Genomic DNA, 17,398 nt, shown 5'->3' with positions numbered 1-17,398 from the left:
GGGTCTGAACCAAAAATTGTCTGGCTCCTTAGCTTAGATGCCTTCTTTTTCAAATAAAGATAGCAAGAGAATGAAGAAAAACTGATAACAGGGGTAAATTAGACAGTTGCTTAAAATTGCATGCTCTATCTGAATCATAAAAGAAAAAATTGGGTTTAGTGTCCCTTTAAATTACCAAATGTACTTTTTTTCTCTTGTCATCCCTTGTTGAAAAGCATACCTAGGTAGGCTTAGGGGAAAATGAGCGAGCCTGCAACCACACATTTAAGAGGCAGAAACTGCTTCTTTAGCCTCTTTGACACCTCAGAGGTGGCGAGATAATGTTATTTTTACACTCAAATATTCCTTTAAGTAATATTCTTGTAGGTAAGAAATGCTCACTCAAAGTATGTGATAAGCTATAAAAGACACACATTAATATGGTCTTATTAACTAATGTAAGCTACAGTATTCTGAATTGTTGCATCTCTGAGATATGTATGTGAATTAATATGGGTTATTATGTTTATCACATATGCCATTCTGTGCAGTGTTATTGAAAACAAAAATACAGCATCTTAAATTTGTTTCTGTATTTTTTTTTATTTTAGATTAAACTGAAAGATATATTTGAGTCACCTTTGGAAATTACATTAATTCTTGAACTAGTGACAGGAGGTGAACTTTTTGACAGGTAAATATTCAATTAATTGTTTGAACTATATTATCACATATTGGAAATACTCTTTAGTGTGGTGCTGCGAGTAATAATGGAGAAGGAATAAGTGAAAAAGTATTTTATTGAAAACAATCCAAACAATGTAATCAACACAAGCATCTACCTCATGTGAATGAAGTTCCATTTTCTCTAATGCGTTTTGAATGACATAATCACATCAGTATATATTCATTGTTGGTACAGACACATGTGGTATGACAACTGTATAAGTCTATTATATATACAATATGGAAACAATATATTAACATGACAACAGTATTAAGTACCATTCGGCTAGATGCGGTACAGCTGAAAAATTGGCCATTGCGCATGGAATGGCCGGGAACGCATATTTCGAGTCACAGCCGTATAGCTATAGCGCAAGCATTTTAGCCTGTAACGCAACGTCCATTCCGCACTCAAAAAATTAAATTTGAGTGTGGGATTTCCATAGCGCCGGTATTACAGGTTGTGCGTTCAGGCTAAAATCCCTGCGTTACAGCCTATACCTATACGATCCATACATCCATCCATCTAAGAGCAATAGTTATGGATTTTGTGTAACAAAAATGTTTCACAAAACTCATAACTAAACTGTGACAAAGTCCACTAACACCCATAAACTACCTATTAACCCCTAAACCGCCACCCTCTTGCATCGCAAATACTATATTAAACGTATTAACCCCTAATCTGCCGCCCACCCACATCACCAACACTTTTTAAATATATTAACCCCTAAACCTCCGGCCCCCACATCACCGCCACTAAATAAACCTATTAACCCCTAAACCTCTGTCCCCTCACATCGCCGCCACTAAATAAACCTATTAACCCCTAAACCGCCAGCCCCCACATAGTAACTACTGAAGTAAACCTATTAACCCCTAAACTGCCGGCCCCCCACATCGCAAAACACTAAATTAAACTTTTAACCCCTAAACCTAACACCCCCCTAACTTTAAAATAAAATTACAATATAACTATCTTAGAATTAATAAAAATGTACCTGTGAATCTAACACTACTAAACAATTTAAAAAATCTAAAATTATAAAAAATAATAAACACTATATTATGAAAAATAAAAAACACTAAGATTACAAAAAATAATAAACAAAATAAAGGGCGCCATGTACTAAGCTTCGAAGTGACCGTTCATCTGTATTTCGGCGTCAAAATTCGTTCACAATCTGCATCTCGTATTTACCAATCTGCGATCGAATAGAAAAACCACTATTTTTCATCAGCTATCGTAATTTTACGCAACTGATCTTTCCTAAGCCTTTTTCCACTTACTACATGTTCAATCGCACGTAAATTCGATTTAATCGGAAATTATGAATGTTACAACTAATCCGCCCGCTCTAACTTTCACTGTAACTTCGGATGATTTGCTTCGTGACCATTTAGGTAGCGAATACAATAGAAAACTATAGGGGGTATCAACCTGACGCCAGGTTGAAGTACTTAAGTGAAAGGACTAGACTACTATTGTATCATTATTGGTTTTTGGATCACTGAATGAAGATGGAGACACTTTTACACATGTTTCTTTTCCGATTGATTCAATTACGAGGAAGAAGGGCTATACAGGCACCGGTTGACAACAATGGATTGCAAAGAAGGAGAGGTAAAAGAATCAGAGTCCCTAGAGTTTTCCTTCCACGTATGGGTTTGGAAGGCATTACTGATCGGGAGATTATCCAGAGATTCCGTTTGGACAGAGAAGCTATTATGGAACTTTATAATGAAATAGCAGAATACCTTGAGCCTATGACAGCGCATTCACAAGCCATACCCGGACTATTAAAACTGTTGGCAGCCTTACACTTTTTTGCCACCGGTTCATTCCAAGCTGTGTCTAGCGTTATAATTGGCATCAGCCATTCTGCTTTTTCGAGGCACTTAACCAAAGTAATTGATGCATTGATGGTCGTCTTTCCAAGGTACGTGTGCCTTCCATCGACTCCTTGATATTAATTTTACCTTCTCTTGGGCAAAGACATCCATCAAGTATCTGGGTATTTTCCTTTCACGAAATGTGCATAATCTATACAAAGAAAATTACACAGCTATATTTAAACAGGTTAAAGCTTTGTTGGCCAACTGGGCCAAATACAAACTCTCATTGTATGGAAGGATTATGTACATCAAAATGACGATACTGCCCAAGATCCTCTATCTATTTCGCTCTCTCCCAATAAATGTACCGATTTCAGAGCTACAAATAATGCAAAAGGAAATTCTTAAATTTATATGGCAAGGGAAAAGGGCAAGAATTAATAAGGACACGTTGACCAGACATAAATCGGGGGGGGGACTTCCAGACTTAATATCTTATTATTATGCAGCTAGAATGGCAATAACAAATTCACAAATGCAGGGAAAATGGGAAAATAAAGGCCTATATCGCATAGCAGATACACTTGTCAATGGTAGGATACTGTCTTTTAAACAATATGAAGAACTGGGGGAACCTGATAAAAAAATCTCTGGTTTCACTACCTACAACTCAAATCCAGGGTACAAGAGATATTAGGAAACACAAAGAAAGAACATAACACTATATACGAGTCACTGTGCTTAACTAAAGATTATAAGAGGGGTACAGTTACTTTACTATATCCACTTTTCAACATCAAAGAGAAGGATAAAAAAAACAATAGCATGATAAAATGGGAACAGGACTTAGGTAGATCTTGGTCAGTTGAAACCTGGGCAGAAAATATCCAGAGAGGTCTTAAATTCTCCCCTAATGCTACATTAAAAGAAAATTACCTCAAGGTAATACATAGGTGGTACATTTACCCCAATAGGTGGGCTAAAGCCGAGGACCGTGAACATCATAAATGCTATAGAGGATGCGACGAAGCGGGGACATATCTACATATGTGGTGGCATTGTAGTAAGGTCAGGAGAGTATGGGATCGCACCTCACACTATTTAAGCTTAATACTTGAAGCAGATATAGCCCTTTCTCCAGAGCAGGCCCTTCTACATTTTCCATTAGAAGGGCATCTAAAGAGGCACTCCAAGTTAGTTGATAACTTGATAAAGTCTTGATAAAGCCAGGGTTGCTGGCGAAACATATTGATATCTGTGTGAACACCAAGAAAGAAAAAGCCTGTTTTTTTCCTGCGTACAGAAGTACTTAAGTGCAGGAGATTGAGGAACTACAAACACAAAAGCTAACTTGCGCAAGTTACAGAAACAAAAGGATTGTCTACAGTTTGGTGCTGTAATCAGAGCACTTCTACAAAGACCAGTGACAAGGTAACACAAAGAAAATTACCTACCGAAACCCCTTGTCTGAGAGTCAAACTGAGGACACATAGGAACCGCTGGGAAGCCGTGAGTAGTAACAGCTCACAAGAGAGGGCAAGAAAATCACCCCTAAACACTGTTTGGAACATTCCTTTTCTACAAATTAAGCTCACTGAGGATACAAAGAGGTAACTGTGAAACCGTAATATATCACAACATAAATATAAGGATAAAGAACACAGCCCTCAGTAATTTATCTCCAATTACTTACAAATGCTTTGATGAACTTTTATGATACCCAAAATTACAACCAATATAAGTAAACAGCCATTGTGGGGACACCATTTATAATCAGTCTTGCATTTAAATTGTTTTAACTAATTGTTAGTTTTTGCTACATATTTGTAATTTTAAAGTTGATGGAATATAGATATAAAATATCAAATAGAGACAAATATTATTAATTGTGTTGAAATAAAAGAATACATTCTATCTAAAATCTTTGAACAAAGGATACAAAAGAGCAGATAAATCCTTTTATTTGTGTATGAAACAAATGTATATCTGAATTTTAGAAATTTTATGAATTGATCAATATAGTGTTGCAACACTTAGGGATTGTGATTTATTTTATCTTGGTATTATCATGTTTTTATTTTGAAAATAAATTGTAGAAGAATTTTTCACTTATTCTGTCCAAGGTCCAGTTTTTTCTACATATTTAGCTAACGACCTCCATACACACCTTTATCCCTTTTGCAGATTAAGCGCCTAATCGCCATAACTTTTTCACTCCAAGTTAGTTAACATGATATGTACTGTTACACGTATGTGCATAGCGAAGTTCTGGAAGATAGATGCTCCTACCTTTGAATATATTGAAAAGAGAATAGAATACCACTATAATATGTCAAATGCCACGGCAGAACTCCTAAATACTAGGGACGGCTTCATCGAAATGTGGGAACCATATATTATGTATGTGGAAGGGACTAGAAGGGTAAGAAGGATTGACACGTAGAAAAGGTGATAGGTGAAGGTGATAATATATAAAAGTGTTTCTTTCTGTTGTGGATAAGATATTATGGCCTAGATTTGGAGTTTTGCGGCCAAAGGGGTGCGTTAGCTACGCGTGCTTTTTTCTGGCCGCACCTTTTAAATACCGCTGGTATTTAGAGTTCACAGAATGGCTGCGTTAGGCTCCAAAAAGGGAGCGTATAGCATAATTTACCGCCACTGCAACTCTCAATACCAGCGGTGCTTACGGACGCGGCCAGCTTCAAAAACGTGCTCGTGCATGATTCCCCCATAGGAAATAATGGGGCAGTTTGAGCTGAAAAAAAACCTAACACCTGCAAAAAAGCAGCGTTCAGATCCTAACGCGACCCCATTGTTTCCTATGGGGAAACACTTCCTACGTCTGCACCTAACACCCTAACATGTACCCCGAGTCTAAACACCCCTAACCTTACACTTATTAACCCCTAATCTGCCGACCCCGCTATCGCTGACCCCTGCATATTTTTTTAACCCCTAATCTGCCGCTCCGTACACCGCCGCAACCTACATTATACCTATGTACCCCTAATCTACTGCCCCTAACACCGCTGACCCCTATATTATATTTATTAACCCCTAATCTGCCGCCCCCAACGTCGCCACCACCTACCTACAATTATTAACCCCTAATCTGCCGACCGCACCTCACCGCTACTATAATAAAGTTATTAACCCCTAATCCGCCTCACTCCCGCCTCAATAACCCTATAATAAATAGTATTAACCCCTAATCTGCCCTCCCTAACATCGCCGACACCTAACTTCAATTATTAACCCCTAATCTGCCGACCGGACCTCACAGCTACTATAATAAATGTATTAACCCCTAAACCTACGTCTAACCCTAACACCCCCCTAAGTTAAATATAATTTAAATCTAACGAAATAAATTAACTCTTATTAAATAAATTATTCCTATTTAAAGCTAAATATACCTGTAAAATAAACCCTAATATAGCTACAATATAACGAATAATTACATTGTAGCTATTTTAGGATTAATATTTATTTTACAGGCAACTTTGTATTTATTTTAACCAGATATAATAGCTATTAAATAGTTAATAACTATTTAATAGCTAAAATAGTTAAAATAATTACAAAATTACCTGTAAAATAAATCCTAACCTAAGTTACAATTAAACCTAACACTACACTATCAATAAATTAATTAAATACAATACCTACAAATAAATACAATTAAATAAACTAACTAAAGTACAAAAAATAAAAAAGAACTAAGTTACAAAAAATAAAAAAATATTTACAAACAGAAAAATATTACAACAATTTTAAACTAATTACATTCTATTGGCTGTTCCGATCAGCCAATAGGATTGAACTTGAATCTGATTGGCCAATCAGAATTTTCCTACCTTAATTCCGATTGGCTGATAGAATCCTATCAGCCAATCGGAATTCGAGGGACGCCATCTTGGATGACGTCCCTTAAAGGAACCTTCATTCTTCAGTTGGACGTTGGAAGAAGAGGATGGATCCGCGCCGGAGGTCTTCAAGATGGAGCCGTTCGTCATTGGATGAAGATAGAAGATGCCGCTTGGATCAAGATGGTTGCCGGTCCGGATCTCCTCTTCTTCCCGGATAGGATGAAGACTTTGGAGCCTCTTCTGGACCTCTTCAGCCGCCGCTTGATAGAAGACTTCAGCCGGATGATGGATCGCCAGCCCCCGCTTGGGCTTGGATGAAGACTTCAGAGCCTGGAACGATCGGTGATACCTGGCATGGTGAAGACAAGGTAGGAAGATCTTCAGGGGCTTAGTGTTAGGTTTATTTAAGGGGGGTTTGGGTTAGATTAGGGGTATGTGGGTGGTGGGTTGTAATGTTGGGGGGGTATTGTATGTTTTTTTTTACAGGCAAAAGAGCTGAATTCTTTGAGGCATGCCCCGCAAATGGCCCTTTTAAGGGCTGGTAAGGTAAAAGAGCTTTTCTATTTTAATTTTAGAATAGGGTAGGGCATTTTTTTATTTTGGGGGTCTTTGTTATTTTATTAGGGGGCTTAGAGTAGGTGTAATTAGTTTAAAATTGTTGTAATATTTTTCTAATGTTTGTAAATATTGTTTTATTTTTTGTAACAGTTCTTTTTTATTTTTTGAACTTTAGTTAGTTTAATTGTATTTATTTGTAGGTATTGTATTTAATTAATTTATTGATAGTGTAGTGTTAGGTTTAATTGTAGATAATTGTAGGTATTTTATTAAATTAATTTATTGATAGTGTAGTGTTAGGTTTAATTGTAACTTAGGTTAGGATTTATTTTACAGGTAATTTTGTAATTATTTTAACTATTTTAGCTATTAAATAGTTATTAACTATTTAATAGCTATTGTACCTGGTTAAAATAAATACAAAGTTGCCTGTAAAATAAATATTAATCCTAAAATAGCTACAATATAATTATTCGTTATATTGTAGCTATATTAGGGTTTATTTTACAGGTAAGTATTTAGCTTTAAATAGGAATAATTTATTTAATAAGAGTTAATTTATTTTGTTAGATAAAAATTATATTTAACTTAGGGGGGTGTTAGTGTTAGGGTTAGACTTAGCTTTAGGGGTTAATACATTTATTAGAGTAGCGGTGAGGTCCGGTCGGCAGATTAGGGGTTAATAATTGAAGTTAGGTGTTGGTGATGTTAGGGAGGGCAGATTAGGGGTTAATACTATTTCTTATAGGGTTAGTGAGGCGGGAGTGAGGCGGATTAGGGGTTAATAACTTTATTATAGTAGTGGTGAGGTGTGGTCGGCAGATTAGGGGTTAATTATTGTAGGTAGCTGGCGGCGACGTTGTGGGGGGCAGATTAGGGGTTAATAAATATAATATAGGGGTCGGCGGTGTTAGGGGCAGCAGATTAGGGGTACATAAGTATAACATAGGTGGCGGCGGTGTGCGGTCGGCAGATTAGGGGTTAAAAAAATTTAATAGAGTGGCGGCGATGTGGGGGGACCTCGGTTTAGGGGTACATAGGTAGTTTATGGGTGTTAGTGTACTGTAGAGCACAGTAGTTAAGAGCTTTATGAACCGGCGTTAGCCCAAAAAGCTCTTAACTCCTGTTTTTTTTCTGCGGCTGGAGTTTTGTCGTTAGATTTCTAACGCTCACTTCAGCCAAGACTCTAAATACCGGCGTTAGAAAGATCCCATTGAAAAGATAGGATACGCAAATGGCGTAGGGGGATCTGCGGTATGGAAAAGTCGCGGCTGCAAAGTGAGCGGGCGGTAAAAACCAGCGTTAGGAGCCTCTAACGCTGGTTTTGACGGCTAACGCCAAACTCCAAATCTAGGCGTATGTTTATAAGATGACAAAGTTATTCGGAGTAAAATACCGACAAATATATAATGAATGTGACTCTTGAACAGACTGAACCTGTAATGTTACTTGTTTGAACTTTATTTGTAAAATGTTATTTTGATTTGAAAATGAATAAAAAATATTTAAACAAAAAAATTGTCATATTTTTGTATGTTAAAATGGTGAATTTCAAAACCAACAATGACTGTAGTGGCCGGGAGGACCCTTATATCTTTTTTTATAATGCCTTTTTGTTTCATATTTGTTAAAAATGGGGATGTAATAAATTTTACATTTGGTTCAATTAGATTTGTCTTTGTGTACAATTAATTTTAAACCTTTAAATGATTAAAAGTAAATTCGAATAGAATAAGAAAATAAAATCAAATAAGAATAAACTTTAATAAAACTATGTACAAATAACAATACAAATATATTCTGGATCAACAAAAAACAATAATAATAACTTCAAAAATTTCAAAAAAATGCACTAATTTAACCTTGGTCTTTTTGGATCTGGCGACTCTTGGCTCTGATGTCTATCTCTAATAAAATCTAACAAACTTTGCATAGTATTTTGAGCCATTTGCATGTTGTTTTCGGCTATTGCCAAAGCCCTGTTTATATGTTGGTTCCTTTCCCTGTCCATTTCTCTTTGCCAGTGAAAGATTTCACGGTCCAGTTCCAACCGCTGCTGGTTGTAATTGTCAAACCTTTCTAAATGTCCAGACAAAATATCCTGAACCTGTCTACTGTCTGCTCTATATCCTCTGGCAAGATTTAACATCTCATTTAGAGCAGCATCTTCCAAAGGTGCCTGCTCTTGGACAATAGGTTCAGCTTGTGGTTGTTCCAAAGGTTCAATTGCCTGTTCTTGAACTACATGATCAGGTGGTGAATTTGTATTTTCATCATCAATACGGGGGATTATTACAGGCTCATGAATATCCAAATCCTGATCTTGTGCCATCTGTGTTAGGTCAGGAGTCAGGCTTCCTCTTTCTTGAGATCTAACCTCTGGTGCTGGAACTGGAACAAGATTCAGAATGACCTCTCTAGAAGAATCATCCTCCTCACCGATATCTAAGAAAAAAAAAAAAATAGAAATTTAGAAATAATTAAAAATAAAAAAAAGGAGCAGATCAAAATTTGTTCCTACAGTAATGGTTAGAGGGGTTACTATACAGGAGAAATTTATACAGTCATGTTGGATTTAAACAATAAGATTAAAGGCCTTCCTAATAAATTATTGTGATTTTACATGGTAAAACTGTTTGCATATAAAATCCATCCATCTCACAGTCTCACAGTTTGAATATCAATCAAAGTTTTACATTTTAGAGTTAGTTTGTACCAAAAGTATTTGTCTTGTCATCCTATATTTACTTTACAAAAGTAACTTACCATCGAAAAGTGGTGCAGAATCGGTCACCATGGCTCTGAAGAGACGTCCAACATCTGCTGTAAAAATAAGAATTACAGATTAATATCTAATTTATATTAAAATATTTAAAGGTGTATATATAAGTGGTTTAAAGATACATACCAGAGCTTCTTCCAACAGCTGTATCTGGTGTACTGCTCCTTACATCTGGAATAGTATCTGCAGACGATAGGCTGTGGCTGGTATTGGTTGTTGAACGTATATATTGCCCATGTTGTGGTTCTTGTCTTATATTCAAATGCTGTGATGTTGAAGGACGTAGTAGCTGTGATGAAGAGGTAGATGGGGTATGGACAGATGCAGAGGTCGATGCTCGAACAGAACCACCTATGAAATAGTAAATACAGATTTCAATTAATACATTAAATAAAATTAAAACTTTAGGTGCAATTTTTGCAATGCTAATTAAATGTAAAATGTTATTATTACATTTTCTACTTTCAATTTGTATCTTTATTTCAAATGCACTAAGTAAAGGGTCACTAAACCCATCTTTCTTTCATGATTCCAATAGAGAATACAATTTAAAAAAAAAATCCAATTTACTTCTATTATCTAATTTGCTTCATTCTTTAGATATTCTTTGTTGAAGAAATAGCAATGGACATGGGTGAGCCAATGACAAGAGACATCTATGTGAAGCCAACAATCAGCAGCTACTGAGCATATCAATATATGTTTCTCAACAAAGAATATAAAGAAAATAAAGCTAATTAGATAATAAAAATACATTATACAGTTGATTAGAATTGCATGCTCTTTCTAAATCAAACATTTGGGTTTCATTTAACTTCAAAAAAAGTGATTTCCATGTTCCATGTAGGCCTTATTTTTTTAAATAAATTAAGCAATAGAAAAAAAAATGGAGTATATTAGAAACTTGAAAATGTTTTTCATGCTCTCTTTATGAATCATGAATGCATAATTTTTGGTTCACTGGAACCAGAGAGAAGTAATCAAATTAATAAATCAATTTTAAAGGGACAGTAAACCAAATATTTTTCAATCATGATTCTGTTACAGAATACAATTTTATAATACATTAACGTAAGAGACACATTTTTGGTGCAGACAATTAAACAATATAAATATTAATTTGGAGATTAATTTCTAATTACCTCGAATATCGCTATCACAGTCATCAGTTATGCCCTCAAGAACCTCCGTGCCGAGCCTCTGTAAAACTTTTCTTTCAAAGTCAGTCAAATCTGCGACATAAGGTTGTCCGCCTCCAGTACCTCGTGCATATTGCTTTTCTTTGGCAATTTTGGCTTTAGTTTGACGCTTTATATCGTTGAACCTTTTTTTGCAGGAGTCGATATCTTTTTTAGTTGGTCCTTGAGCACTCACAGCGTCACTAATTTTTTCCCAAATAAACTTCTTACGAGCACCGGGGGTTTGCTTGACTCGACTACCATAAATATTGTCATAATATTCGAGTACTAGATCAACAAGTACAACATTCTGTTGATGAGAGAAATTAGGGTTGCGAGTCTTCTTAGAAGTAGCTGAATCTCCGGAGCAAGCCATCTTCTCAAAGTGAATACCGAAAAGTAAATAAACAATATTCTAAGATTTCTGGGAAAATGCACATTCTTATACATGTCAGCAGCCAGACGTTGCTGCTTGTCTGACGATTATGAAACCTAGATGGTCACGTGGGTGAAGAACTAAACCAATTAGGTCGCAGACTGCTTCGTAACTTTGCTCTTTCGCGCCGAACGAAGCTTCAAAGTTATCAATAATCCGATTGTCTTCGAGACACAATAGACGCGAAATTTTATGGCTTGGTTTTTAGTACATTCATGTAACGAAGTTCTATCCGCATGGTGCGAATGCCGGCAAGTTAATTCGATACGGTCTGTGCGAAAAATTTGACGCCTTAGTACATTGCGCCCAAAGTTGTTAACTGCTAAGATTTACATTCCTGCTTTTAAAATAAAAATAGCAAGAGAGCGAGAAAAAAATGATAATAGGAGTAAATTAGAAAGTTGCTTAAAATGTCATGCTCTATCTGAATCATGAAAGAAAAAATTTGGGTTCAGTGTCCCTTTAACATTTTTTTCTGCAAATGCATGTGAAGGATAGAAAAAGTATGAAACATATCCTTAACTCAAAAAGAAGAAATCCACAGATGAAAACAAAGCTTCTTTATTAGATCATAAAATCAACAGATGTAGCAAGTTAAAGCCAAATGTGTTTGGTCATTCATGACGTGACTTTCATGAATGACAAAACGCGTTTGGCTTTAACTTGCTACATTTGTTGATTTTATGATCTAATAAAGAAGCTTTGTTTTCATCAGTGGATTTCTCATTTTTGAGTGCAAGGATATACTTTTTCTATTCAAGACTCGAGGTGTCGGTGGAGCTTTCCGTTCTCCTGGGCACCATTAGTGTGGATCCCTTGTTCCCAGAGGAATTGTTTGTCAGGTGCACTTAGCACACAGTGCGAAGAATGCGGTATGAAGAGTGGGGGCAGTGTTTGAATCCAGAGCGCTTACATGTGAAAACATGTAAAGCATAGCTACATATTCTCAGTGCACCATCATTTTAAATACTGCAGTTGTTCAGAGCACAAGTGGGGCTTGTATCATGTTAGCAATTGACAAATTTTAGTAATTACCATATGGTACAAGCACCTTAGGCTCTCTCAGCAAGTGCTGTGTGTAAAAAGCTGGTGCATGGTGCATACTTAAATACACTTTTGAAACAGCTATAGCTTTTCTTAAAAGCATTTTTGCTTATACATGTATATTACAAAAATACTTCTATTCAAAACTGAAATGCATCCATGTGGATTCCAGTTTTAGCTGCAATGTCCCTTTAATATAAAGTTAATTTACGGTGTACGATATTTTTTATTGATACACACATAACCATCATTTACTTCTGAGTTCATGTTGTGTGGTTTCTTGGTCCCCAGCATGAAGTATCCTTTTTTCCTGTTCATCAGTTGTGTCCTATCCCCACCTTTGGATGTCTTTTTTTTTTTACATGGTTTATTATAAATAAAAAAGAGAGAGAGAAATGTATCACTGGGTTTTTATGTGTTACAAAGTATTTGGCTATTGGTGTCTTTGGTATTGTTCTATGGAAGGGAGCTGCTAACAGGCAGTAAACAAGAGAATTGTAGAGAACTACTGAAAGACACCTGGTTATCTCCGTTACCAAGAACTGTGAGGTTTGTGGTGTGGGAATTTCTAAGCTCAGTCAGGAAGCAAACATGACATGAGCCTTGTGTGTCCATGTGAGCAAAGAGATACAACAATCTATAGATGAAAGACAGCACACAATGCGCCAAATTAGGCACAAGGCTTGCACCGTCTTCCTAGGCCATGATGTGGCTTGCAGAAAACAGATATGTGTCCTGGCCTGAGACAGAGAACCTGACAGAAATCGTGCCATACAATATAATTTCTGTTAAACTCTTGAGGCATGGGTGTTTGAAGGGGGTGAGAGACCCACTCAACCGAGAATGAACATCTGCTGTTTGTAAGGCCAGTGTTATTCAGGGTGCAGTCTGTTATCTCACTATGCCTTCCACAGAGGAGAAATATCCTGTAGCATATCAGTCTGATCCTGTCAGAAGACAGTCCTGCCCCTTACCATATGAAGGCAGATGCCTTCTGCCCCCTGGTTGTGGCTCCCACTGTCTAAGCTGGTAGCGGGGATCTCAACATGTGCCTCTGTATTGGACATAGGTACCACTTCAGCACAGTAAGCCGGGCAAACGTGTGACGTAGTACCTATGTCCATTTGGCGCAAGGGGTTAAATGAACATGAAACCCCAAATTTTTCTTTTATTATTTAGATAAAACATACAATTTTAAAAACTTTGCCAATTTACTTCTTTTATCAAAGGAACTGAATGGCAACAGTTTTACGAGAAAGCTTTTGAGGACTAGATAGCAGCAGCATTGTTTGCACAATGTATAGCATCGGTAAACGTATTGTGGTAAAACTACTGCCATATAATGCTCCAGACATATGCATGTTTCTAAGCCTACCTACCTGCTTTTCAACAATGGATACCAAGAGTACAAAGTACATTTGATAATTGATGCAATATAGAAAGTGTTTTTAAATTGCACATTCTATCTGAAACATGAAAGAAAAATGTGAGGTTTAATTTCCCTTAACAACCTCTGATCGTTAACTTACTAGTATCTGTTTCTTCCTTTGTTGTCTGTCTTTAGGATTGTGGAATGTGGATATTACAGTGAACAAAATGCAGCCTGTGTTGTACGTCAGATTCTGGAAGGTGTAGCTGTGAGTTTGTAACTTTATTAAGATTTTATCTTGTTATGTAAAATTAAATTAAGGACTATATACCTCAGTATATCACTAACGTTCTTGGGGGAAAAAAATATTTGTCCTTGAGGAAGAAAGAGAGAATGGATTACAAAGACAACATCATGAGCGTTATATGATTGGGAATGGGAAACAAATCCAATCTGAACTTCAAATTAGTTTTCATTAATCATTTTTTTTAGTGCTCATTTTTACATTTGTAGTCAATAACAAGTTAGATTATTTTGCAAACAAACATAAGCTATCAGTCTCCAACATTCCTAGTCCACCAAAAAAAAAAAAAATTAAAAAAAATAGAGGGTTTATAGCACTGGTTTTCAAACCTGTCCTCAGGCCTCCCCAACAGGCCAGGTTTTCAGGATTACCTAGGGAGAGAACAAGTAAAATAACCATGTTTAGTAATCAGCTGATTGTTAAACCTGTGCTCTAGTACAGAAATTCTCAAAATGTGGCAGGTTAGAGAGGCCTGAGGACCAGTGGTTTATAGTAAACAACTGGGCATAGATCCTATGCAATTTTATAAAACTGAGCACCTACACAAAGTAGTGACGCTGCTATTTTTGTAGTGGTTTCATTTTAGTCGATAGAACATATTTAACCCACTACTATTTAGATAGGGTTCTCTATCTGATGGTTCCTAAATAGTATCTAACAGCTTGATGCTTGGGCAAGGGATCAACATTTTTGTTGGCTATGGTAGTTACAATACTGGTATAAATGTTAAATAGGTACCAGTACTATCAAGTTCACCCTTACTACAATCCTTCTCCACATTAAACCATCCCCGTGAGCCCTAGGGCATCTGATCACAACTAACCATCCTACCAGAATTTTTTTTTTTATAAATTGACCCTAAACATTATTAAGGGAACCAAACCAATGTAGTAAACACTAACCACGATTATACAAATAAACCTAGCCACAGTTAACCTCTTCACCAAAACCACCCCAATACAATTAACCCTAACCACAGCCACGCCACATATATGATCTCCCTAAAAGTAACACCCAAATGTATTTAAATACTTATTTAAATAAGCCAACCTTCTAAAATGAGACCACTCTAAAACTGTAACCCCCTTTTACAGCCCCTACCACAAACAAGCCCCCACTAAAATGAGCATCCATAGGTAAATAATCCAAATTCTATGCCCTTGTTATATTAAAAAAAGTCACACTAAAAATAAAAAAATCAAATAAAAACACCCTTTCATACATTTTCTGAAATTTTCAGCAATACGACTAAACAGTAGCAGCTCGAGTATGACTTGTGCACTAAAATGATGTCACTAAAAATATAACACTTTTTTGTATAAAATGGCTTCCTATTAGCAACTTGTATCTACAGTTAAAACCAGCACTTATGTATATCAGGCGTGCAAATCTGTTAGTCAGATTCACTGCACAAATTCCAAAAATAAATAGTGCAAAGAATACAGCAGCACAATCTTAATATCTTCAAAAGAATCCTTTATTCCGCATGCCTACCCGCCTCATCAGTGCGGCGCAGATGGGACGCACCAGGGAATAAAATATTCTTTTGCAGATATTAAGGTTGTGCTTCTGTATTCTTTGAATTAGCAACTTGCATGTACCCAAAGTGTTTACACTTCTGTTGAAATAACTCATTAATGAAATTCTGCACTTGGTTGCAAGTGAGAAGATAAGACTGTTGTGCAGCCCTAGTAGTAGATTAATTGTCTGTATTATGTTTTTTTGTGGATTTTGCTTGAGCAACCATTACATATATAGCTGAAATCAGACATGGTTTAGTATGTGATTCATGTCTTTATTGTCTTTTCACACCTCAGTGATATCTACCTTTATTTATGAGGAAGAAGTCAAAATTGAATCAGGTACAAAAAATACTTTTTATAATTTTAGTATCTTCATGGGAATGGAGTAGTTCACCGTGACTTAAAACCAGAAAATCTTCTTTATGCAGATATGGCACCGGATTCCCTTCTAAAAATTGGTAATTTGATTTATTGTGGTTAATGAAAATTCTCACCATCACAGACACATACTCGTTTCATTATATCATATTATATATGTAAAATAAATGTTTTGCATGTGTTAAACTTCTATTTGAAGGGGAACAAATATATATATGAAACAAGATTAATTGAATGTTTATAAAAATGAAGAAAACAAAGTTTAAATAAAGTTTTTTTAAACTGATACCTGCAGAAAAGACCTGCACACATTTGAGGACTGTATTGTTTGTTCACTCGCTGGCTTCTATGCAAACCTTTCACAGCTGTACTAATTATTATTAATTTACTTTATTTATAAAGTGCCAACAAATTACACAGCACTGTCCATAGTTACAGATGATAAAAGTACAAAGATGATACTATATTTATAAGAGAAGAAAATTGATCAAACAAATACTAGAGGAATTGAGGGCCCTATTCCCATTGGAATTTACAATCTAGAAGGGTAGGAAGGTGAAAAACGGGAGGTGGGGACTGCAATGAGCGCAATTATTAGGTAAGTGGAATTCATTTATCGCTGAGTTAGGTGGTAGGCTTCCCTGAACAAAAATGTCTTTAGGGAGTGGACAGATTAGGGGAAAGTCTGACAGTGTGAGGAAGTATGTTCCAGGGGTTTGCATAAGGGGTGCCGCATAAGAGAAGTCTTGCAGTCTAGCGTGGGAAGAGGTGATTGTAGAAGATGCATTGAGCAGGTCATTGTTGGACCTTAGGGGGCGGGCTGGAGTATATTTTTTGATTAGCGAGGAAAGGTAGTGAGGAGCGACGTTGGTAAGGGCTTTGTAGGTTGACTGTCAGGGTGAGAATTTTGTATTTATTTTCTGCTGTGAATGGGGAGTCAGTGAAGTGACTCTCAAAGAGGTGCAGCAAATGCAGAGTGGCAGGAAAGGTGGATTAGCCTGGCAGAGGCATTTAGGATGGATTGAATTAAAGGGACATGAAACCCAAACATTTTCTTTCATGATTTAGGTAGAACATACTGTACCATTTTAAACAACTGTCCAGTTTACTTCTATTATCAAATTAGCTTCATTCTCTTGGTATCATTTGTTGAAGGAGCAGCAATGCACTACTGGTTTCCAACTGAAAACATGGGTGAGCCAATGACAATCGGTATATATATATATATATATATATATATATATGCAGCCACCAATCAGCAGCTAGAACCTAGGTTCTTTGCTGCTCCTGAACTTAACTAGATAAACCTTTCAGCAAAGGATAACAAGAGAACAAAGCAAATTAAATAATAGAAGTAAATTGGAAAGTTGTTTAAATTTGTATGTGCTGTCTAAATCATGAATGTCTAATTATGAC

General features: G+C 36.3%; 1 protein-coding gene across 1 annotated transcript in view; it reads left to right on the top strand.

Annotated features, from left to right (window-relative positions):
* Positions 1 to 17,398, top strand: part of LOC128647983 (calcium/calmodulin-dependent protein kinase type IV-like) — a 66,829-nt gene that overhangs the window by 33,205 nt on the left and 16,226 nt on the right. The window contains exons 5-7 of the mRNA XM_053700663.1: positions 591 to 673; positions 13,973 to 14,045; positions 15,972 to 16,062. Coding sequence (XP_053556638.1) covers positions 591 to 673; positions 13,973 to 14,045; positions 15,972 to 16,062 — 247 coding nt within the window. The remainder of the gene's footprint in view (positions 1 to 590; positions 674 to 13,972; positions 14,046 to 15,971; positions 16,063 to 17,398) is intronic.

Source organism: Bombina bombina, chromosome 2 (genome assembly GCF_027579735.1).
Source record: "Bombina bombina isolate aBomBom1 chromosome 2, aBomBom1.pri, whole genome shotgun sequence".
In the NCBI taxonomy this organism is placed as follows: domain Eukaryota; kingdom Metazoa; phylum Chordata; class Amphibia; order Anura; family Bombinatoridae; genus Bombina; species Bombina bombina.
This window is presented reverse-complemented; position numbering and strand designations above follow the sequence as displayed.